The sequence below is a fragment of the Convolutriloba macropyga genome, unplaced genomic scaffold, assembly GCF_964194025.1.
Source record: "Convolutriloba macropyga unplaced genomic scaffold, txConMacr16.3 SCAFFOLD_213, whole genome shotgun sequence".
NCBI classification, from domain to species: domain Eukaryota; kingdom Metazoa; phylum Xenacoelomorpha; order Acoela; family Convolutidae; genus Convolutriloba; species Convolutriloba macropyga.
The window spans coordinates 63169-82884 of record NW_027450457.1 but is presented as its reverse complement, the minus strand read 5'-3'; the positions used below and the strand labels follow the sequence as shown (position 1 = coordinate 82884).

General features: G+C 36.2%; 1 protein-coding gene across 1 annotated transcript; it reads left to right on the top strand.

Annotated features, from left to right (window-relative positions):
- The first annotated feature begins 1280 nt into the window (after nt 1-1280).
- Nucleotides 1281-19310, top strand: LOC142355913 (two pore channel protein 2-like). The gene is made up of 6 exons (XM_075407932.1): nt 1281-1933; nt 7620-8128; nt 8908-9426; nt 17119-17355; nt 18361-18516; nt 18756-19310. Exons 1-6 carry the CDS (start codon nt 1330-1332, stop codon nt 19221-19223), a joined length of 2493 nt encoding a protein of 830 aa, XP_075264047.1. The 5' UTR covers nt 1281-1329; the 3' UTR covers nt 19224-19310.
- The last annotated feature ends 406 nt before the right edge of the window (nt 19311-19716 follow it).

Genomic DNA, 19716 nt, shown 5'->3' with positions numbered 1-19716 from the left:
CTTCTATGTAGGTCAGACATGCCGAAATTTTACCACAGGGGCTGCAGAACATGCCAAGGTGGACTCACCGATGGGAATACATGCAATTGAGTGCAACGGTGATAAAACAGCTTTCCAGTGGAAGGAAGATATTAGACCAGTGCTGCAACCAATATATGTTAATAACACTTGAGGCGCTTTATATAAGAACCTTGAAACCAGACATCAACACGCGCGACGAATACCGATTACAAGAATTTACACCGAAAGCTTTGGATACCGGTTTTTAGTCGCGATCTCCAGATTTTTATTAAGAGCTAGATCAAAAGATTACACACCACTGGTGGCATTGAAAATCCTATGTACAGTCCCTCGAATCACATTTTTCTTAAATTTTAACGGTGAACAGCTACGGAGAATTATGACAGTTTCGGTAGATTTTTGGTACCAATTACTGCTATTTTTTCTGTTAACGTTTATGTTCAAATCTAGGAACGCCATGTTTGCATTGCAGTTGGGTGTCTCAAGAGTGGATTTTAAGTTTTTGTGAAGAGAATTTGCCTACTCAATGTACTCTAGCGGACTCCCCTTAACACTGCCCACTTTGTCAACCACATGCCTCTTGAATAATTTAATTCCTGCGTGTCCTCTGTTGTACCGTTTTCTGCACAATAGGAACAGATCCATACAATGTTGTGCATGTTTTTATATTCCGTGTCATTAATACCTTGGCGTTTTGCATGAAACCAGCTCTTAGATTGTTCATTTCCCTCGTAAAGTAACGCCTCGGTTACAATCAATGCACATTCCCTTCATGTCAGGAGTTTTGTTCTCCCTTCCCTCATATAGTTTCTGCAAGGATTTTTCAAAAGATTTTATCCACAAATTTGACAAAATTACGGCCGACGAAGCACCCATGGCTAAACCGTCCAATTGTGTACCACTTTTTAATATATAGTTAGGTTAATTACCTAACAACGGAATCGCTAATTTCTGTTTAATTCAATCTCGAAAGAAGTTTGAAGCAAGTATTGTAAACGTTGGTCTTCATGAAAAACTTTTGCTTGACCGTTTTGAATTTTTAAGTGACGTGTGCCTGGGGGGTGCAAATAATATGCACCCACTAAACTGGGGGCCACAAACGGAAAAGATCCTAAAAGTCAAACAAAAATTGCGCCGAAACTCGATTTTTTACATTAATTTTCATCAGTGGTTATAGTGTTGTATAATAACCTCTATTGACGTCACTTGAAGCCCTTTTTGCGGTTTTTGTTACTCGTTTGACAGCAATTCATCCGACGTTAATTTGTTATGTTTTTTCAGAAGCCAATGAAATTTTAAATTACCACAATGATCAGGCAACGCATTGCTGCTCTTTTTAATCATTTAACAGGGTACCTTTACGATGAAATACGGGAATTAGAGCTAGCTGCTGTAGTTTTACTTGAAGATGGCTTAAACTTTCGATCAATTCATCACAACCTCAGTTTAAGATCTCTGACATATTACAGATTTTATAAGAAACGATATGTCCAATATTTTATCAACCTTTCTATCCTTGTATTGCTATTAATGGTGTTCATAGAAATGCCAACAAGTTGGACGTTATCAAGTGACCCGACGGTAGAAAATCACAACAAGTACAAATTTGAGATGAAACGGGAATCTGCGGAGCTGTTGGAGATGATGCTTCTTATTTTCTTGACCTTAGATATGGTGATCGAGTACTACATACAAAGGGCAGGCTCGCAAAGAAGGAAATATTGGCTGATGTTCCACCTATTGTTTGCAACACTATCATTCGCTGAACTAATTGCAAATGAGTTGACTCCTAACTACAATCTGATGTATCGAAAAATGCTCAGGCCTTTTTTCTTAGTTCGGCGTTCAACTTTAATAAAGAAGATGATAAAATGTTTAGTCAACTCTGTACAACAACTTGTCACAGTTTTGCGTGAGTAGAAATTTGTGTCTTTTGACCCCCCCCCCCCCCCCCAACTGCTTGGAATATTTAAGGGCTAATTTATTGAACTGTTAAAAAATAGAGCTTAATATTTATTTGCAACATGTTGGTCTTTTTGGCTGTTACAGGTTAATATTCTTTTAATTGCTCTCGAACTACGTTTGAAGCACTTATTGTAAACGTGCATGTCTTTTTGCTTAATCATTTTTGCGTTCTTGTTCTATAGCATTCTTTGACTTTTCCACCTTTCTCTTCTTAATTTATGATCGATCTCAATTGCTCTCATCTCAAATTTTGTCGCTAAAGTAAAAACGTAGCATAGGAAATAAAAAGGGCCTGATAGCCGAGTGGTGAATACCTCTGTCGGGGACTCTGGCGTTGGCTAGTTCGAATCCCATCAATGGCGGATGCTGTTGCTCTCATAAATTCATTTAGGCTATAGCCCTTGAATTAAATTGCCACGCCGGTTGTTCGAGAGCAATATGTCCGACGTTGTTTGGCTTAGGTTGGAAGCTAGCACGACCAATTTTTTGGCTCTTCAATCAGCTCTTAAATACCCAGATTTTTTCAGAAGTCATTTTTTTTGGAATATGTAGCAGAGGACGGATTTTTGGATGATAGAAGACGGATTTTTTGCGCAGCGACTGGCACCCTGTAAGGCAAAAGAAGCGACTTCAAAGAAGAGCGAAACTGATCTTAATCCAAATGACGCGACCGTAGTAAGTTTCCTCCAATAATAATATATTCATTCCAAATAATATATGCATTCTAGGAGACTATTATTATCTTAAACCAATAATAATAATAATCCCCCAGAAACACGTGCCATCTTTTTAGATTATGATTTAACATGTAATGACACGTGCACTGTAATTGGGGGAGCATAGCGTACTTGGGGTGGGGCACAAACGGAAAAGATCCCAATGTTGATAACCGCTGTCTCAAATGTGCTGTAGCTCGACATGACGTAAGCCATATTTTCATCTGCAGTAAGAACGCCACGGACCTGGCATTGATTGACCTGTGTGAAAGACCAGTAGAGGTAGCCAAATGGCTGGACTTAATACCATCAGTCCTACAAGACCACACTGCACAGACTACTCCGCCTTCCTTGCCCCTTTCCCCTTATATTGATGATGCCCCTGCTGGTCGCCCTAATCCGGGGACCGCATGTCATTCACCATGGCGGAGATGCAGAAAGATCGCCGCACCACAAGCAAATTGTGGATAGATAGTCACCCACTACTACTATTATATCTATGTGGGGTACCAGCTAAAAACGGCAATAAGCGCCTATATCCCTCCAAAATTACCTGCGAATTGCAGCTCTGTGCGACAGCTACAATAACAACAACGCTGCTAGACTTCACATCAAAGCTACAGGTCCCAGCGAGAATTCTTTTGTCAGAACTCTTCGAGGTTAAGATCTCCAACCCGCTTGCAATATCTTCTAAAAGCTTGCGATATTCATTCAAATTTATTAGAGTATTTTAGAAAATAAGAACATCGCATTTTTGATGTAGAGCACAGCAATCAACCCATTAGTGTTTGTCTTCACCGGCAGCTTATTACCCACAGAAACAAATGCTCTCGAACAGATTGCAGTTAACATCAGCCAAAAATATAGAGGAAAGTTACGGCCGCGTCATTTGGGCTAAGATCTGTTTCGCTCTATTATTATTAGGGGATGCAAATAATATACACCCACTAAACTGGGGGGAGCACAAAACGGAAAAGAACCCAACATTGGCACAGATCCTACTCAAGTAAGGGTTTAGCAGGGGACAGTATCCAGTTCTCAGTTGTCCTAATTGGATATGTGCAATTCGTGGCAGCGTTTTTCTGCTATCTTTGGTGGAGGTGTACCTAGTTGCTTGCTGTCTTTGTTCAACTGAGTATAGAGCGTGTGTCGGTGGATACTTTTGAGCGCATTTTTGTATTCTTTGCAATTTAATTGCCTTTTATTAGTAGTCGCACAGCGATAGCTGGGGCTATTATTGGCCTTCTCTTGGTTTTTTAACGACTCGAAGAGGAGTATTGGTTTTCTTAAGGTTTTTTTTTTTACCGGAAGTACTATTCGTTCAGACGCTGTTTTGACCTAAAAGCGAAAGTGAGAAAAATTGCCGTGTGAACTAATTTTTTCTGAGCAAGAGAAGTTTTTTGATCATGCGCTGCGTTTAGTGAATGACTTTTTGACTTTGAAAAGCAGTTTTTGACTGTCTGGCACTAAAAGCAAAATTGCATGTATAAGGGACATTTTAAGAGCACGTTTAGGAGCTACCGAAGAGCAAGTTAGGAGAAGTTTAGGAGCTATTGCAGAGCATGTTTAAGAGTTCTCTAGCTGCATAGTTACGGTAATTTAAAGAGGTCGACGACCAAAAAATGCTTTGTGAATAAAATTGATTGACCGAAAAGGCTAGATTCAAAATTGAATAATGGAAAAGGTAAGGCTGCAAAAAGGTCAATAACCAAAATACTCCAAAGAGGCAGAAATTTCAAACGTTTTTAATTTCAAATTTTAATAGCCGCGAAGCGATAGCTGAGGCTATTATTGGCCTTCTCTTGGTTTTTTACGACTCGAAGAGGAGTATTGGTTTTCTTAAGGTTTTTTTTTTTACCGGAAGTACTATTCGTTCAGACTATGTTTTGACCTAAAAGCGAAAGTGAGAAAAATTACCGTGTGAACTAATTTTTTCTGAGCGAGAGAAGTTTTTTGATCATGCGCTGCGTTTAGTGAATGACTTTTTGACTTTGACATATAGATAACCGTTTTTAGCCGTTTTTTCGTCTAAGTGGCCCATTTTTTTGCTTGTAATTTGGTTTTTTGTAGAAATGATTTTTATTCGATGCTATATTGAAATGTAAACCTTGGAAATTAATAGCACAGTGTTTTGCAGAGCCTGAAAACGCGTTTCAAGTTCAAAATTGGCATAATTTTCTTGATTTTTTAATTATTTTTTGGCTTTTTTTCCTATTATTTTCTTCATTTTTGGATCTTTTAGCCGTCTTTTTGTCAAAAATCAGTCAATATGACAACATCCCGTTGACAATTCATATACTCAATGCCTCTTTTTACCTCGATGTAATTTTGTTTTATAAAATTGTACATATGCTAATCCGATTTGGTAGTTTTTTTTCCTATTTTTCTCAGTTTTTTATCTGTATTTTGGTTTTATTTACTAGAAATATTCTTTTTGTGCAACATGAGGGGCTTTAATTTCATTTCAATAAAAATATCAATAATTTTTTAGCGTCGAATTTTTTTTATAAATGCAGTTCTAACAATTTTTTGACCTTTTTTTGCAAAATGTTTCAATGTTTCGTATGTTTGATTTCTGCTTTCTTTTTTTGATCTGTTCAGGAGGATAGATTCTTGTCTCGGATGAATCGTTGTCTTTCCTATGTCTCCAATGCTGAAAAATGAAATGGTGTTAGTTTTTCTTGTTTTTTAAATTTGATTTTTAAACTTTCAAAAATTTAAAATTTGATTTGAACTTTCAAAAATCAAGAATTAGTCTTTGTTAGGGTGTTCCTTACATTGTGTCCATATTGTTCACATTCTAGCTTGTATCATTCTAGCTCTGTCCTGGCACCTACATTTATACTGGTTTCATTGATTTTTTCAGTTATTAACAAATTGATTGATTTCGGCTTTTTCTTAGATTTTCGTCATTTCTTTGGGTTGCAATTGATTTCATTCAACATAAGGCAGTACTAAGAGTTTACTAGAAAGCCTTTTCCAGAATTTCCACTTATTACTTTTTATCGTATTTTTTTCCGACCTTGGTATTGTTCTTAAACATTTTTTGCCTTTAAATAAAACTCTGTTGCTTTTCTATGATTATTTTAATTTTTGAATTAGTTTGAAATCATGTTGTCTAGCATATATACAAGAAGAAAAAAGTATATGATGTTTTTGTCTTAATTGCAGTGATGAGAAATCTAACTGTAATAGTTTTCTGATTCTTAACTTTGAGCATTATTTTTTGAAAAATTTAATTTAGTTTCTAAGTTATTATTATCTGCCGTTTGCTTTAGCGATCTTTTTGAGATTAGAATCATGAATTATTTGAGGGCAGTTGATAGCCCTGTCAGCTTTTTTTAAAACTATCAGTGTTTTGACTATCCTAATTATTTTGCACTTATCCTTACCAAACGTTTTCAATAATAAATGTTTTTGGGGCATTTTGTTTCTCTTGGTGACAGTGGTTTAAATTTCACCAATTTTTAGATCAGACCGGGGGGGGGGGGGATAACTAGTTTATGGTTTATTAAAAAAGGTAATGATTTCAGCTGCAATTAAAGTTTTTGTCAAGTTTTTACGCTTCGAGTCGCTTCCGGAATCCTTCCGGCTATGTTTTTTATTTCGTTTGCGATTTTTGTTACGACCATATGACGTCACAACCACTTCAGCTTTATGTTCATTCGTTCACGCAGTTTAAACTGAAGTGTATGTGAAGTCATTTTTCGCTCTTAGTGGAGCGAGTTTTTTGTTCATTTGCATGATTAAATTTTTGGTCACACTTGACTTACCTCACTCACAAGAATGACTTCCTCTCTTCGAAATTGACTTTTATTTACTTTAATTCAAAGAGACAAGGTCAAATGGGTTTGTGTCACTCTAAATGAAGGTTATTAGAGAGCAGCTAATAGAGGCAGCAAAAACTTATACAGATTTTTAATCAAAATATAACATATCAGCCTTCAATGAAAAGACAATTTTTTTTGGTCTGTCTTTTTTACTGTTTTTTGAGACTGTTTTTTTTTGGCTATTTTCTGGCAATCTGCCAGCTATGTTTATTTGTGTGTTGAAACAACACACAAACAAGTCTATCATTGTCGTCAGCAGTGTTTGAGTTATTAGGAAGGTCCTCGCCTTTGAACGAATAAATATAGGGCTTGAGCTGAATGTCGTGGAATATTCATTCTAGGAGGCTGGTAACTAGGAGACAGGTGTCTCTAATGTGTTTATAACGCAAATGTATAACGCATCTTCTGCGCAATAAGGGCAGTAGTCACTGGCGAAATGTTACCGCCGGCACATTTGCTGGATGCGTTCAATCCATTTCTCAGGCATGGGCTATATCTGAAATACTGATCATTGAGATCGAATTGGTATTTTACAATTCCATTCTGAAACATTTTTAAATGGCGTATTATAATATTTTAAATATTACTCCTCTGATTCCTATGAAGAGCGTAACTTATGCAAAAATTTTGTTACTTTATTGAAATTGCGATGCAGGTTGAAGAAATTAACGCTATTCGATTACTTGGTTGCGCTGTAATGCAAGTTTAGATGTTGCAGCTGAAGGGGGAAACTTGCTTTTGTAATTTTTGTTCAATAATAGTAATTCAAAAATGTGGTAAAACTCACGCATCGCCAATATTTCCAAAAAAATGAGATGGTAATATTGATAACTGCTAATGCCTTTAGTATTAAACCGAGATAACATAATCTACCGCCAATTTGGGTTTATTATTTTGTTGGTTTTATGGATCATACACCGTGCATATATACGCGATCATACGCATTAAAACTTACGTGTCTGTCGGAAAAATTTGCCTGACCTGAATGTTTGTCTACCAATTATGTCTGTTTTTTTTTTTTAAAATGGTTTGTTGCATATGCTTGATTAGCCAAATTAATTGTTCCAATGATTTAATTCTGTTTCAGTGATGCTGGTCGTCACGCTCATAGCTTTCACAATCATGGCTCTTCTCCTCTTCGGCCACGCGAGCACATTGGATTCCAAGGACAAAAATGCCGTGAATGAGGGAAGCCAAGTGTTCCCTAATTTTGTCACAGGAATGGAGAACCTACTTGTTCTTGCGACCACTGCCAACAACCCAACTGTCATGATGCCTGCGTTTGCGCAGAACCGACTCTACGCTCTATTCTTCATGTTTTATCTACTGATCTCTTTAGTTTTTACCAATATTTTGATAGCAATCTTGTATCACCATTTCAACACGTTCTTCCGAAACAGCGTTGGGAGTTCAATTTTAAGGCGTCGTGTGGCTTTCAGAGCGTGTTTTTCGTGTCTTCAGGAGTTGGAAACCAAGGTTTCGAATTTTTCAATGGATCCGGATGATGTGATATCAGTTGAAATCCAGCCTGACGACGCTGAGCAGAAAGTGCATTCTTCGAAAATTGAGAATTGCATAAGAAGCTGTAAGATGAGGGTAAGCTGATCCTGAATATTGAAGGGTTCTCATTACTTGGGTATGTTTCACTTCGTGTTTATCAACATATTACTGAGTTGCGATATGAAGACCATAAAGTACTTAATAGTGAGAGCCCAAAAACTTAATAGTAAATTGTTTTTTTTTGTTTGGATCGGATTTGACACTATAGCATAATCTCAAGTTACAAATGCTCAACCGCTTCTCCACTCGTCCACCCCCGATACCTCATTCAACTCGTAACCCCGCGCGCTCGATTTTACTCCCCCCCATTTCCCCTCCTCCACCTCATTCCACCCGTTACTCGCACATTCTGCCCCTTGAGACCATCCCACTCCGCTAATCTCCTTCAATTGAGCTTAATCTAGTTTCTTTAAGCTGCAGCAAACTGCTGACGAAGCCAACCGCCTGACAGTTGTTTTTGAGCAATTCTCCGGCGTGATCTTGTCGATCACGTTTTATACTCCAATTGTCAGATAATAATAATAATAAATTCTTTCCGTCTTTTTAAAATTTACTAATTAATCATAATTTTTTGATGTTTATGACTGGGAGAGCACTTTGGGTTGATGGGTTGTTGTCAAGTGTCTTAGATAAATAATTCTGATACTATTCTAATAATCTGAAAGGAATGTTGACCTGAACAAATTAGAAATAGCCTTTGCTTCAATTATAAACAATGTTCTCTCATTTTGTCTTTAATATTAAGCTGGCAGTAATATAAAAGCTGATTTTTGTCTTAACTGTATAATGGGAATGTTCACGCCAATTATAATTAGGATACTCGGAGAAAGATGAACATACTGAAAGCAATGCGGAAAACTCCAGCTCACTGGTACGATTATGACGACTTCCTCAAACTACTCAAGGACCACTTAGAAGCTCCAAAGCCATTTAAACCGAAAAGCCCAATCAAGGAAACCCAAATTCCGTTCAAAATTGTCCAGAAGCTGCAAGTTTTTGTGATAACGGAACCTGGAATTGTGTTCGGTCAACTGTTGTCATTTGTCTACTTCGTCTTCGTGACAATTAGCTCTAGCGATTACTCCAGCGAGGGTCTTCATGGGGCCTCAAACGCTGAGAAAACAGAGATGTTGATTGGAAATACAGTTTTGATGTCCCTCTGTACTCTTCAGTCGGCTTTGCTTGTGTGGGGCTTTGGTTTGAAACGCTTCATGGAAAGTCCTAACAGGGTTCTAGATGCCATCTCAACCCTGGCAATTTGGGGTTTTTCAATCGGCGCCTTCCTTGAGATCATGCTTGGAAGCTGGGAAGTTAACACGCTTGATAAACTGAGGGTTTGTTATAGTTCAGTTGTTTACTTGAAGTATTACTTTTTCACATGATTTTTGAAAGTGCAGAGTGTAAAGCTATTTTTCTCTTTTTGAGATGTCGTTTGCACTACCCTTTGGTAATGAAGATCATCACTTTGCAGTGAACGTAATAATGCTGAATGGGACAATTAAGGTGTATAATTGGTCCAAAATGATAATCTGATGTGTTCTAGCACCCCTAATCCTTTATATTGTTTGTCTGGCTCTAAAAGCAAAATTGCATGTATAAGGGACATTTTAAGAGCACGTTTAGGAGCTACCGAAGAGCAAGTTAGGAGAAGTTTAGGAGCTATTGCAGAGCATGTTTAAGAGTTCTCTAGCTGCATAGTTACGGTAATTTAAAGAGGTCGACGACCAAAAAATGCTTTGTGAATAAAATTGAATGACCGAAAAGGCTAGATTCAAAATTGAATAATGGAAAAGGTAAGGCTGCAAAAAGGTCAATAACCAAAATACTCTAAAGAGGCAGAAATTTCAAACGTTTTTAATTTCAAATTTTAATAGCCGCGAGGCGATAGCTGAGGCTATTATTGGCCTTCTCTTGGTTTTTTACGACTCGAAGAGGAGTATTGGTTTTCTTAAGGTTTTTTTTTTTACCGGAAGTACTATTCGTTCAGACTATGTTTTGACCTAAAAGCGAAAGTGAGAAAAATTACCGTGTGAACTAATTTTTTCTGAGCGAGAGAAGTTTTTTGATCATGCGCTGCGTTTAGTGAATGACTTTTTGACTTTGACATATAGATAACCGTTTTTAGCCGTTTTTTCGTCTAAGTGGCCCATTTTTTTGCTTGTAATTTGGTTTTTTGTAGAAATGATTTTTATTCGATGCTATATTGAAATGTAAACCTTGGAAATTAATAGCACAGTGTTTTGCAGAGCCTGAAAACGCGTTTCAAGTTCAAAATTGGCATAATTTTCTTGATTTTTTAATTATTTTTTGGCTTTTTTTCCTATTATTTTCTTCATTTTTGGATCTTTTAGCCGTCTTTTTGTCAAAAATCAGTCAATATGACAACATCCCGTTGACAATTCATATACTCGATGCCTCTTTTTTTACCTCGATGTAATTTGTTTTTATAAAATTGTACATATGCTAATCCGATTTTGGTAGTTTTTTCCTATTTTTCTCAGTTTTTTGTCTGTATTTTGATTTTAATTACTAGAAATATTCTTTTTGTGCAACACGAGGGGCTTTAATTTTGTTTCAATAAAAACGTCAATATTTTTTTAGCGTTAAATTTTTGAAAATTAGGTAAATTTTTTTTATAAATGGAGTCCTAAAATTTTTTTGACCTTTTATTGCAAAATGTTTCAATGTTTCGTATGTTTGATTTCTGTTTTTTGATCTGTTCAGGAGGATAGATTTTTGTCTCGGATGTATTGTTGTATTTTCTATGTCTCCAATGCTGAAAAATGAAATGGTGTTAGTTTTTCTTGTTTTTTAAATTTGATTTTTTAACTTTCAAAAATTTAAAGTTTGATTTGAACTTTCAAAAATCAAGAATTAGTCTTTGTTAGGGTGTTCCTTACATTGTGTCCATATTGTTCACATTCTAGCTTGTATCATTCTAGCTCTGTCCTGGCACCTACATTTATACTGGTTTCATTGATTTTTTCAGTTATTAACAAATTGATTGATTTCGGCTTTTTCTTAGATTTTCGTCATTTCTTTGGGTTGCAATTGATTTCATTCAACATAAGGCAGTACTAAGAGTTTACTAGAAAGCCTTTTCCAGAATTTCCACTTATTACTTTTTATTGTATTTTTTTCCGACCTTGGTATTGTTCTTAAACATTTTTTGCCTTTAAATAAAACTCTGTTGCTTTTCTATGATTATTTTAATTTTTGAATTAGTTTGAAATCATGTTGTCTAGCATATATACAAGAAGAAAAAAGTATATGATGTTTTTGTCTTAATTGCAGTGATGAGAAATCTAACTGTAATAGTTTTCTGATTCTTAACTTTGAGCATTATTTTTTGAAAAATTTAATTTAGTTTCTAAGTTATTATTATCTGCCGTTTGCTTTAGTGATCTTTTTGAGATTAGAATCATGAATTGTTTGAGGGCAGTTGATAGCCCTGTCAGCTTTTTTTAAAACTATCAGTGTTTTGACTATCCTAATTATTTTGCACTTATCCTTACCAAACGTTTTCAATAATAAATGTTTTTGGGGCATTTTGTTTCTCTTGGTGACAGTGGTTTAAATTTCACCAATTTTTAGATCAGACCGGGGGGGGGGGGGGGCAATGAGTTTATGGTTTATTAAAAAAGGTAATGGTTTCAGCTGCAATTAGGGTTTTTGTCGAGTTTTTACGCTTCGAGTCGCTTCCGGAATTCTTCCGGCTATGTTTTTTTATTTCGTCGTCAAGATTTTTGTTACGAGCATATGACGTCACAACCACTTCAAATCTGTTTTTCGTTCATTCTTTCATTCAATTTCAACTGAATTGCGTGCGTGACGTCATTTTTTGCTCTTAGTGGAGCTAGTTTTTTTGTTCATTCGCGTGATTAAATTTTTGGTCACACGTGGCTTACCTCACTCTGAAAAATGATACTTCCTCACTCTGAAATTGAATATTCTGTGCTTTAATTCAAAGGGACTTCCTCACTCTGAAATTGACTTTACTGTGCTTTAATTCAAAGAGAGAAGGGCAATTGAGTTCTTGTCACTCTAATTGAAGGTTATTTAAGAGCAGCTAATAGAAACAGCAATAAATTATCAAAATTTAACATCTCAGCCCTTAGTGTTTTTTTACCTTCTTTTTGACGTTCAGATCAGGAAGCTATTGCGGCTATTTTTTGGCAATTTGCCAGCTATGTTTTAATTAGCCGGCTGTGGCTACAAACCATGCAACCATTTTACCCTTAATTATGTCAAATTGCTTCTGGCTTTTAGCTTCTGTGCGTGATGTCGTACTTACTTTGTTAGCGTAAATTCTGATCGTCAGACAAAAGAACGATTTTTTCGCTCATTCTGGACGTACCAAAAAGGATATTTAAATTCTGGAACTCAAATGTACTCTTCAGAAAACAACTCTAAGCTGAAATCAGTTTAGATTGTATAATGTAGAACTAGGTGTACCTTTCGAAGAGGTCTTTTATCTCATGCATCTTTATTCATTTCAGAGAATTTTATAACACAAAGATAAGTAAAAAAATTGCCGAAGTTTTGGAATCTCGCATGTGCTCTTTTATTCCTTTCTAACTTTTCTTCTGCAATATATATTTTTTAATTTTTGAATTTTTTTGGCCTTTGCGCTTTTCGCTTTTAATTGGGTTTCCTTTGATGCTGATTTCTTCTTTTTCTGTACACTTCATTTTCTTTTTCTTTCTGAGATTCCTTTGTTTGTCTCTTCCTTGCGTTTTGTTCAACTTTTTTTGCTCTTTCTATTCCCTTTATTTCTGGTTTCTAAATATCTTTTTCTCATTCAGTCAGCAAAATAAGTGACGTGAAGCCAATACTGGCGAAATGGCACCCTAATCATTTAAGTTCTTCCAAGTTTGCTCGTTTTGTGAGCTGGGCTAACTAAATTTTTTTTTCATGTCTTATGGGAATGGATAAATATGACAGCTATCAGAGTCCCCTGTCCTATCCCACCCTTTTGCAATATAGTGTTCATTTGATTACAAGTCGATTAGTTACAAATATCTCAAAAATGAACAGTCGTTTTTCCGAAGGTTTTTCTGCCATCTTGCAGAATACTGCACTTTTGCCAAATCTTCGTCCGCAGAGGGTTAGATTCATTTTTGAAGGAAAAAGCACACTAAGCCCCTTAACAGCAAATTTGAACAATTTGGCGCCGAAAATCAACTTTAATTTTTTCAAATACTTGTTTTTTGTTCCGACCCCACTTTTAGGGGGGGGGGGGGACTATATACTCAACTGGGTTTATTTTTTGTTCAGACAATTTTGACCGATCGATATAATCATCGTAGAAAGTTGAAAGTGGTATCATTAGAAAGCACGTCCAGCGTAGAATATGGAAATAAAAAGATTTTTTTGATTTTAGATTTTTGAAGGGAGTTATCGAGGTTTAAAGTAAAGTTAATAGTAGTCGATATTCCGTGGTTTTTTTTCACATTTTCCGTATTTTTGACCAAATTTTCGTTAGTCTTGCTAAAATATGTTGAAATTGTTAACGGTAGTTTTATTGGTCTTATCTTGAAAGATAAAGGGGGTTGCTGAATTGTTCGATCTGAGCTTTTTGGCTAAAATTTCTGCTAAATTTTCGACTTTTTTCGTCGAAAATGGGACGAAATATGCTTTTTATGCCCAATTTCTCTGAATTTGCTGAAAGTACAGAATTTGCTTAAAACTGCAGCCATATTCATTGTAAGCTTAAAAAGGGAGCTAGTTGCACTTCCGCTGGCTTTATGATTCTTCTGAAATTGTAGTTTTGCCAGACTTTTGCTAATTTAATTTCGATATTTAAACGAAATGCATTACTTAATTTTGATATACTGAAAAATATTGATTAAATAATGATCTATTTCGCTACCATTTAAACAATTGAGTGTTTTTGTAGCCGAGTGGAAATATCAAGGCTGATATTGATCTCACCATGGATCCGTACGTTAAAAAAATTAGATTTTAATGGAACGCGGCCTTTTTTAAAAAAATATTTCCGCATTTATAGTTTTTTATGCATATCACTGATAAGAATTTCAGATCAGGACTCTTTTATTGAGAGATACTATTTTCATAAATTCAGGCCTAACGACCATAAATTATGGTCTCAGAGTAAAGCTCGTGGTTTTTATGGCTCTGATCAATTGCTTTCGTAAAATTTTGGTTTTCTTATGTTTTCCATTCATTATTTATACTTTTTGTAGTCCAACGACTCAGTCACCCCAATCAATGTTCCAAATGGCTTATTAGGAGGTATAAATGACAAAGACAATGCTTTCATTTGTTATCTAATGTCTTCTATAACTTTCAATTTGTTTCCACAAAATTTTTTACACTATTCTCTCTACTTCTCTAAGCTTCAGGCCTTGTCTCAGTAAAAAGAAGCGAAAACCCATTTCCTGTTAGCTAAAAAATTAACGTCTGTAGCGGTTTTTTTAAACTAATGAATCTCGATTTTGACACTACTAGTTTTCTCATTTTTTTCCATTTTTGAGCCTAATTGCAGATTTTATCTGTTCATTTCAATTTGTTGTCGAATTATCATATTATTGATAAGTGCTTTTGAAGATAAGATTATTTTGGAAAATGAAAAGGTTTGAGAGAAGGCGTATCTCAATATGTTGATTGTTTTTTTTGAATAGTTTGCGCTTTTGGGCTGAGACACTGATCTCTCGCAAAATTTAATTTTTTTTTATTTTTGCGTATGTTTCTTTTGGTTGCGGTACGACATATACCTAATAATAATAGATCTCAATTTTCCCCAGGACGTATAATAGCCTGTGTAAACCTTTCAGTATATAGCTAATTCTTTTAATGGTTTTCATTTTTTTTTTTCAAATTTTTTTTCATTTTTTTCCTTTTTGGTTTGATTTTCGTCAACATGTAAGTGATTCGCGCGAATTAGAAGTCTCAAAAACCTTTGTTGTTTCAAAAATTACTTTCTGAGTTGGTCATATCTTTTGATTGATTGCTTGGACCCTTTAGTAACACAAGATTTTCGAGATTTCTTTGATAATAAATTTTCGGGTTTCTTTTTGTTATTTGCGCGAATTGTTAGATGAGAACCAAGTGATGACACACAGCTCTTGCAGATAACATTTTATAAATACTATGGTGTCTTAGGTGTTTGTGAAGTGTCGGCTTCTGCCTGTATCCGTTGTTTTGCGGTCTCGTGACTTAGTATCAATAATGACAGGTCCAATTGGCTTTCTGAAGTGTTGCATCTTAATCGGTCTCTTTTTAATGAAATCGTATGTCTGTTATGAGTGTGTGAAAAATTTTATTTTCAAAAACATAATTGGATTTTTATGTTTCGACATTTTTTAAACTGTTTTTGGTCGATTTGTAGCTTAGTCTCTGTAAAGACATGTCACAACCCGTTTCTAGTGAGCTCTAATTTAATTAATAACCGTTTTAGTTTAAACCAAATGTTACTCGGCTTTGTTACTACTGTTACTGCGAAATTTCGTAACATGTTTGAGATTTTTTTATTTGTACATTTTAAAAGGACTTTTGTTCCCTTTTTAAATTGTAACTTTAATGGTAGGTCCCATCAATATTGAAACATAGCGCAAATAAACCTTTTTGCTCTTAGTTGCAATCTTATGGTTTTAACGGATTCACTGCCATTTTCGCGGAAAGTTTAATTTTGCCGGTATTTGTCCTTCTTTTTGTATGACGTACACTGGATAATGACAGGTCTCAATTGCTTCGTATGGAGATATAAATGACGTTTTTATTGATTTGAGTTAAAATCTAATGATAATAACAGGCAATTTTGAAATCAATTGTTTTCAAAAATAGAAACCTATTTCTGATGTTCGCACCACCTATTAAAAATAAGTTTTATCGGCTCTCTAGCGTGGCCTTATTGTATTCCGTTGGTGGTTTATTGAACAATATGTTTTTGAAAATGTTCTATCTGTTGATCATTTGGTAGCCAATTAAGGCAAGAATGTGGATGAGCGGTGTCGGAACATTATGTGCGTACGCACATTACCGAGCCTCCTTGTTAAATTTCTAAGTTTAAATACACAACTTAAAAGCCAGAATAACAAAACGCTTTTTATCGCGCCATGAACCAGTGGAATGAAGCAAATTGAGGTTTGCAACAGTCTGCCCACACTTCCTGCTCTTTAGCAATTGCTTCCCAAACTGTTCATTGGCCAGTTTTTACAAAAAAAATTGTTAAAATCCAACGGTCGGGTAGCCCATTTTTTGCTTTTGATTTTTTTTTTCAAAAATACGTTAAGAGAAAACTTGGGACTTAACGTTTTACCGAAAAATTAACAGTTTATGTCCTCCCTAAACTTTTTAAAAGGGAAACTTTTGACTTTTCATTACTGTGAAGTTTTTCGTTACTTTTTTTCGGTTTAAATAACTAGAAATTGTTTTACTGACTGTACATTGAGTTCCAAATGTGTTCCAAAAGATGTGTTCTGTTCCAAAAGATGTGTTCACCGTTTCACTGGTAAAAAATATATTTTAATATCAACAGTCCCTGCTAGTGGGTGCTAGATAGCTTGGCAAATATCAGGAAGTTTGAGTTCAAGTCTTTTTAATCATACAATGTGAGAATTTAAACAGACAATTTTTTTACTGCTGCTGCTCATGAAGTGGCAAATTGTGAAGTTTCTTAAAGTTCTACTTACAAGGTTTTCAGCGGTCCGTTATGGGGATAATTAGCCATTTTTATTTTTCCTGGACCTCTGGTGTTCCTGGACCTCCTAGTTTCCAAATTTCTTTCGAATTTTTGAAATTCCAAAATTTCGAATAATTCTCTAACTGAAATATACAAATTGACTGATGTAAACTAGCTAGATGTAAACCAGCTAGATCTCTAAGGACTTGGTTCAAGGGAGTCGTGATAAGCAAATACCCAAAATTTTCTTTAAATAAAAACTTAACTACTGATAGTAACATGTACAATTTCACTGATTTGAAACGTAAAATCTTTGTTTGCTCTTTTGCCGTGTCATGGTTGAAACTGGCGATATTCCATTCAGCAGTGTATTACATTTCAGACGGTGACAGTCATTTTCAAGTTTGGTATCAATATGTTCCACCTGAAGCAAGTGCGCGTGGTGATTGAGACGCTCTACGATCTCTCTACCAACCTGATCCCCTTTGCAGCTATCATGGCGTCTGCCTACTACATCTTCGCCATCCTGGGCATGATACTCTTCCAAGACGACATCGGAGGCCTCAACAGGGCCAACGCATCCATTGTGGCCGAAGTTGTCAATTTGACATATGTGGAGGTGGGTAGATATATAACTGCTGTAACCTCTCAACAGGAACTCAACACAATATGACTAACTCTAACTGAAATTTTGTAATTACGCAGTGGTGTATTATTGAAATACTAGCGAAAATAGTCTCTTAACAGATAGTCTCTTAATAGTCTGATGCGGCAGATGAAAGAAAATATTGACTCCACGACAATAACTGCGCAAAAATGGGAATCGCATTTGTTCCCCTTGCAATTGAAGTCCTTGGCGGAATATCGGCAACCTTTAAGAAAACACTCAAGCGGTTGGCTGTGTTAAGTGACCACTGTTCTTTCCAAGCGCAGGGGTTGTATGTAGCTTTCTGTAAACTGATGCAATCCTCGTCAATCACCGCTATTCGGGGATCAGCGGCTATGTTGTTGGCACGGGCTCCCTAGTTGACTATTTTGCTTTTTGGGTGCGCGCGCGGTCGGAGGGGGCATTGCTTGGTCCATTTTTGTCGCAATCATTGTCGACAGCTTTGATCAAGGGACCTGCTTCAGTGATTTTGGCTCGCTCGTTTTGACCAGATTTAATTACGAGTTCAGAATAAGAAGATTCCAGATTGGTCTTTTTATGATGAGCCGCCAAAACGATTGCAGCGAACGGGAGCCTTATTAATGTAAATTTCTCCCAATTTATTCTTAACTGACCAAAGTGGGGAGAACAAAAACAAACATTTTACATGTGGAAAAATAAAAAATGCTGATGAAATGAGATTCATAAACTGTTGATCTGTTGTATTGATAACCACCGTTATGTTAACCAAGTTAATTGTCAATTAAATTTCATTCAATCTCTTAACGTGGGCTTTGCAAATCATCGTTGCATGCAAAAGACAAAGCTTTCACATAGGCCAAGGGAAAGAGTTGGTTAATGGCGAAACGAAACAGATCCAAAAGATTCGAATTTGCGCCATTTACATGTCTGGAAGAAATGTAGTGCTCGGATTGTTTTATTTTGCTTCCTATTTTAGCAACATAACGTGCGTTTTAGCCTCCTGCTGGAAGTTATGAGCAGCTGCAGTACTGGGCGACCAACTTCAATGACTTTTACTCCTCCTGTGTACTACTATGGGACGTCATGATCGTCAATAACTGGAATGTCTTCTTAGACGTCTACAGTCGCTACAGCGGCACCAACTATGCAAAAGTTTGTTCCTCTTTTTGTTTGGCCAACTTTGTGTTTCGAATAATAGGATAGTTCTGCTCTTATCAACTGCCTAGATGTAAACAGGTCAACATAATGGGAATGCGGGAAGTTTTACATATAGAAACTCAGCTGTGAATACCAGAGAACTGCCCCCAAGATCATTATAAAGGCACATTAGTTGGTTCTCATTAAAGTAAAAAGGGTGAGCAGAAATGGAAATTGATGCAGCATTTGTTTAGGTCTACTTCGTCGTCTGGTGGCTAATTAGTCAGGTCATTCTCTTCAACACTCTAACTGCTCTCACTCTTGACTGTATGCTTTTCCGATTCAAGCTAAGCAACACTGAACATAAATCACATGACAATGCTGACAGTCAAGCGCACGATCCGCGTCGACAATCGTTTATTCCAGTCGAAGTTCTTAGAGAAATGAGTGCGGTACAGCAACGGGCTTTTGCTGACTTCACTCGAACTCACAAATACGAAACTTTGTATGACCTTTACCGCGCATCTGGAGAGCTAGCAGAGCCAACATTAGACAAGGTGATCAAAGAGGTCAGATCTCATAAAGGGAAAAGTTTCAGACATTTAGAGGATCCAGTGTCTACCCCGGTTCCGGTAAGCGTAGGTTGCAATGGGACCTCATCACCGGACTTTCTGGGCCTCCCCAGTCAGATCACTATTAACACAACCTCGCCTGTGCTTTAGATGGATGTCTCTGATGACAATGTAAGAAGTCATCAAGATATGCCTCTGTTTCTTTTAAAAAGTTTGCTATCTATTGATTCGAACGCCAGCTACACTCATAGATATTTTCTCAGATTTTATTTGTTGAGGCGGTAAAATGATCATCGTTAATTAATTGCCATCGAACCAAGTTGGAAGCAATTATTGAAGACTTGTGTCAGTGGAGCTGAGTGTTTAAATCTCTCATAGTCAACCTCGAGGTCCGGTGTTTGATTTTTTTGCATCTATAAAACGTTTCTAAGGTACGACCCATCTAAATTAAATTACCCCCGTCTGGCGTTCGGGAGCAATTGACCCGAAGTTTTGAAATACTGATTAATAGCCACACTCATTTTTCAGCCACCCTTATTTGGGGTAAATCCTAGGTTGAAAATTTGGTGGGGTTTCTAATCTTAACCAAGTAATTAAGTCCATCTTACTGCTGAATGTGAATATTACTCTAAGTTTAAGTTGT

Bases quoted from the DNA above. Each gene is read 5' to 3' on its own strand.
- LOC142355913 (XM_075407932.1), top strand. From the start codon at position 1,330: ATGATCAGGCAACGCATTGCTGCTCTTTTTAATCATTTAACAGGGTAC. The intron at 1,934-7,619 runs GTGAGTAGAAAT...ATTCTGTTTCAG, and splicing joins ACAACTTGTCACAGTTTTGC to TGATGCTGGTCGTCACGCTC. The intron at 9,427-17,118 runs GTTTGTTATAGT...ATTACATTTCAG, and splicing joins ACACGCTTGATAAACTGAGG to ACGGTGACAGTCATTTTCAA.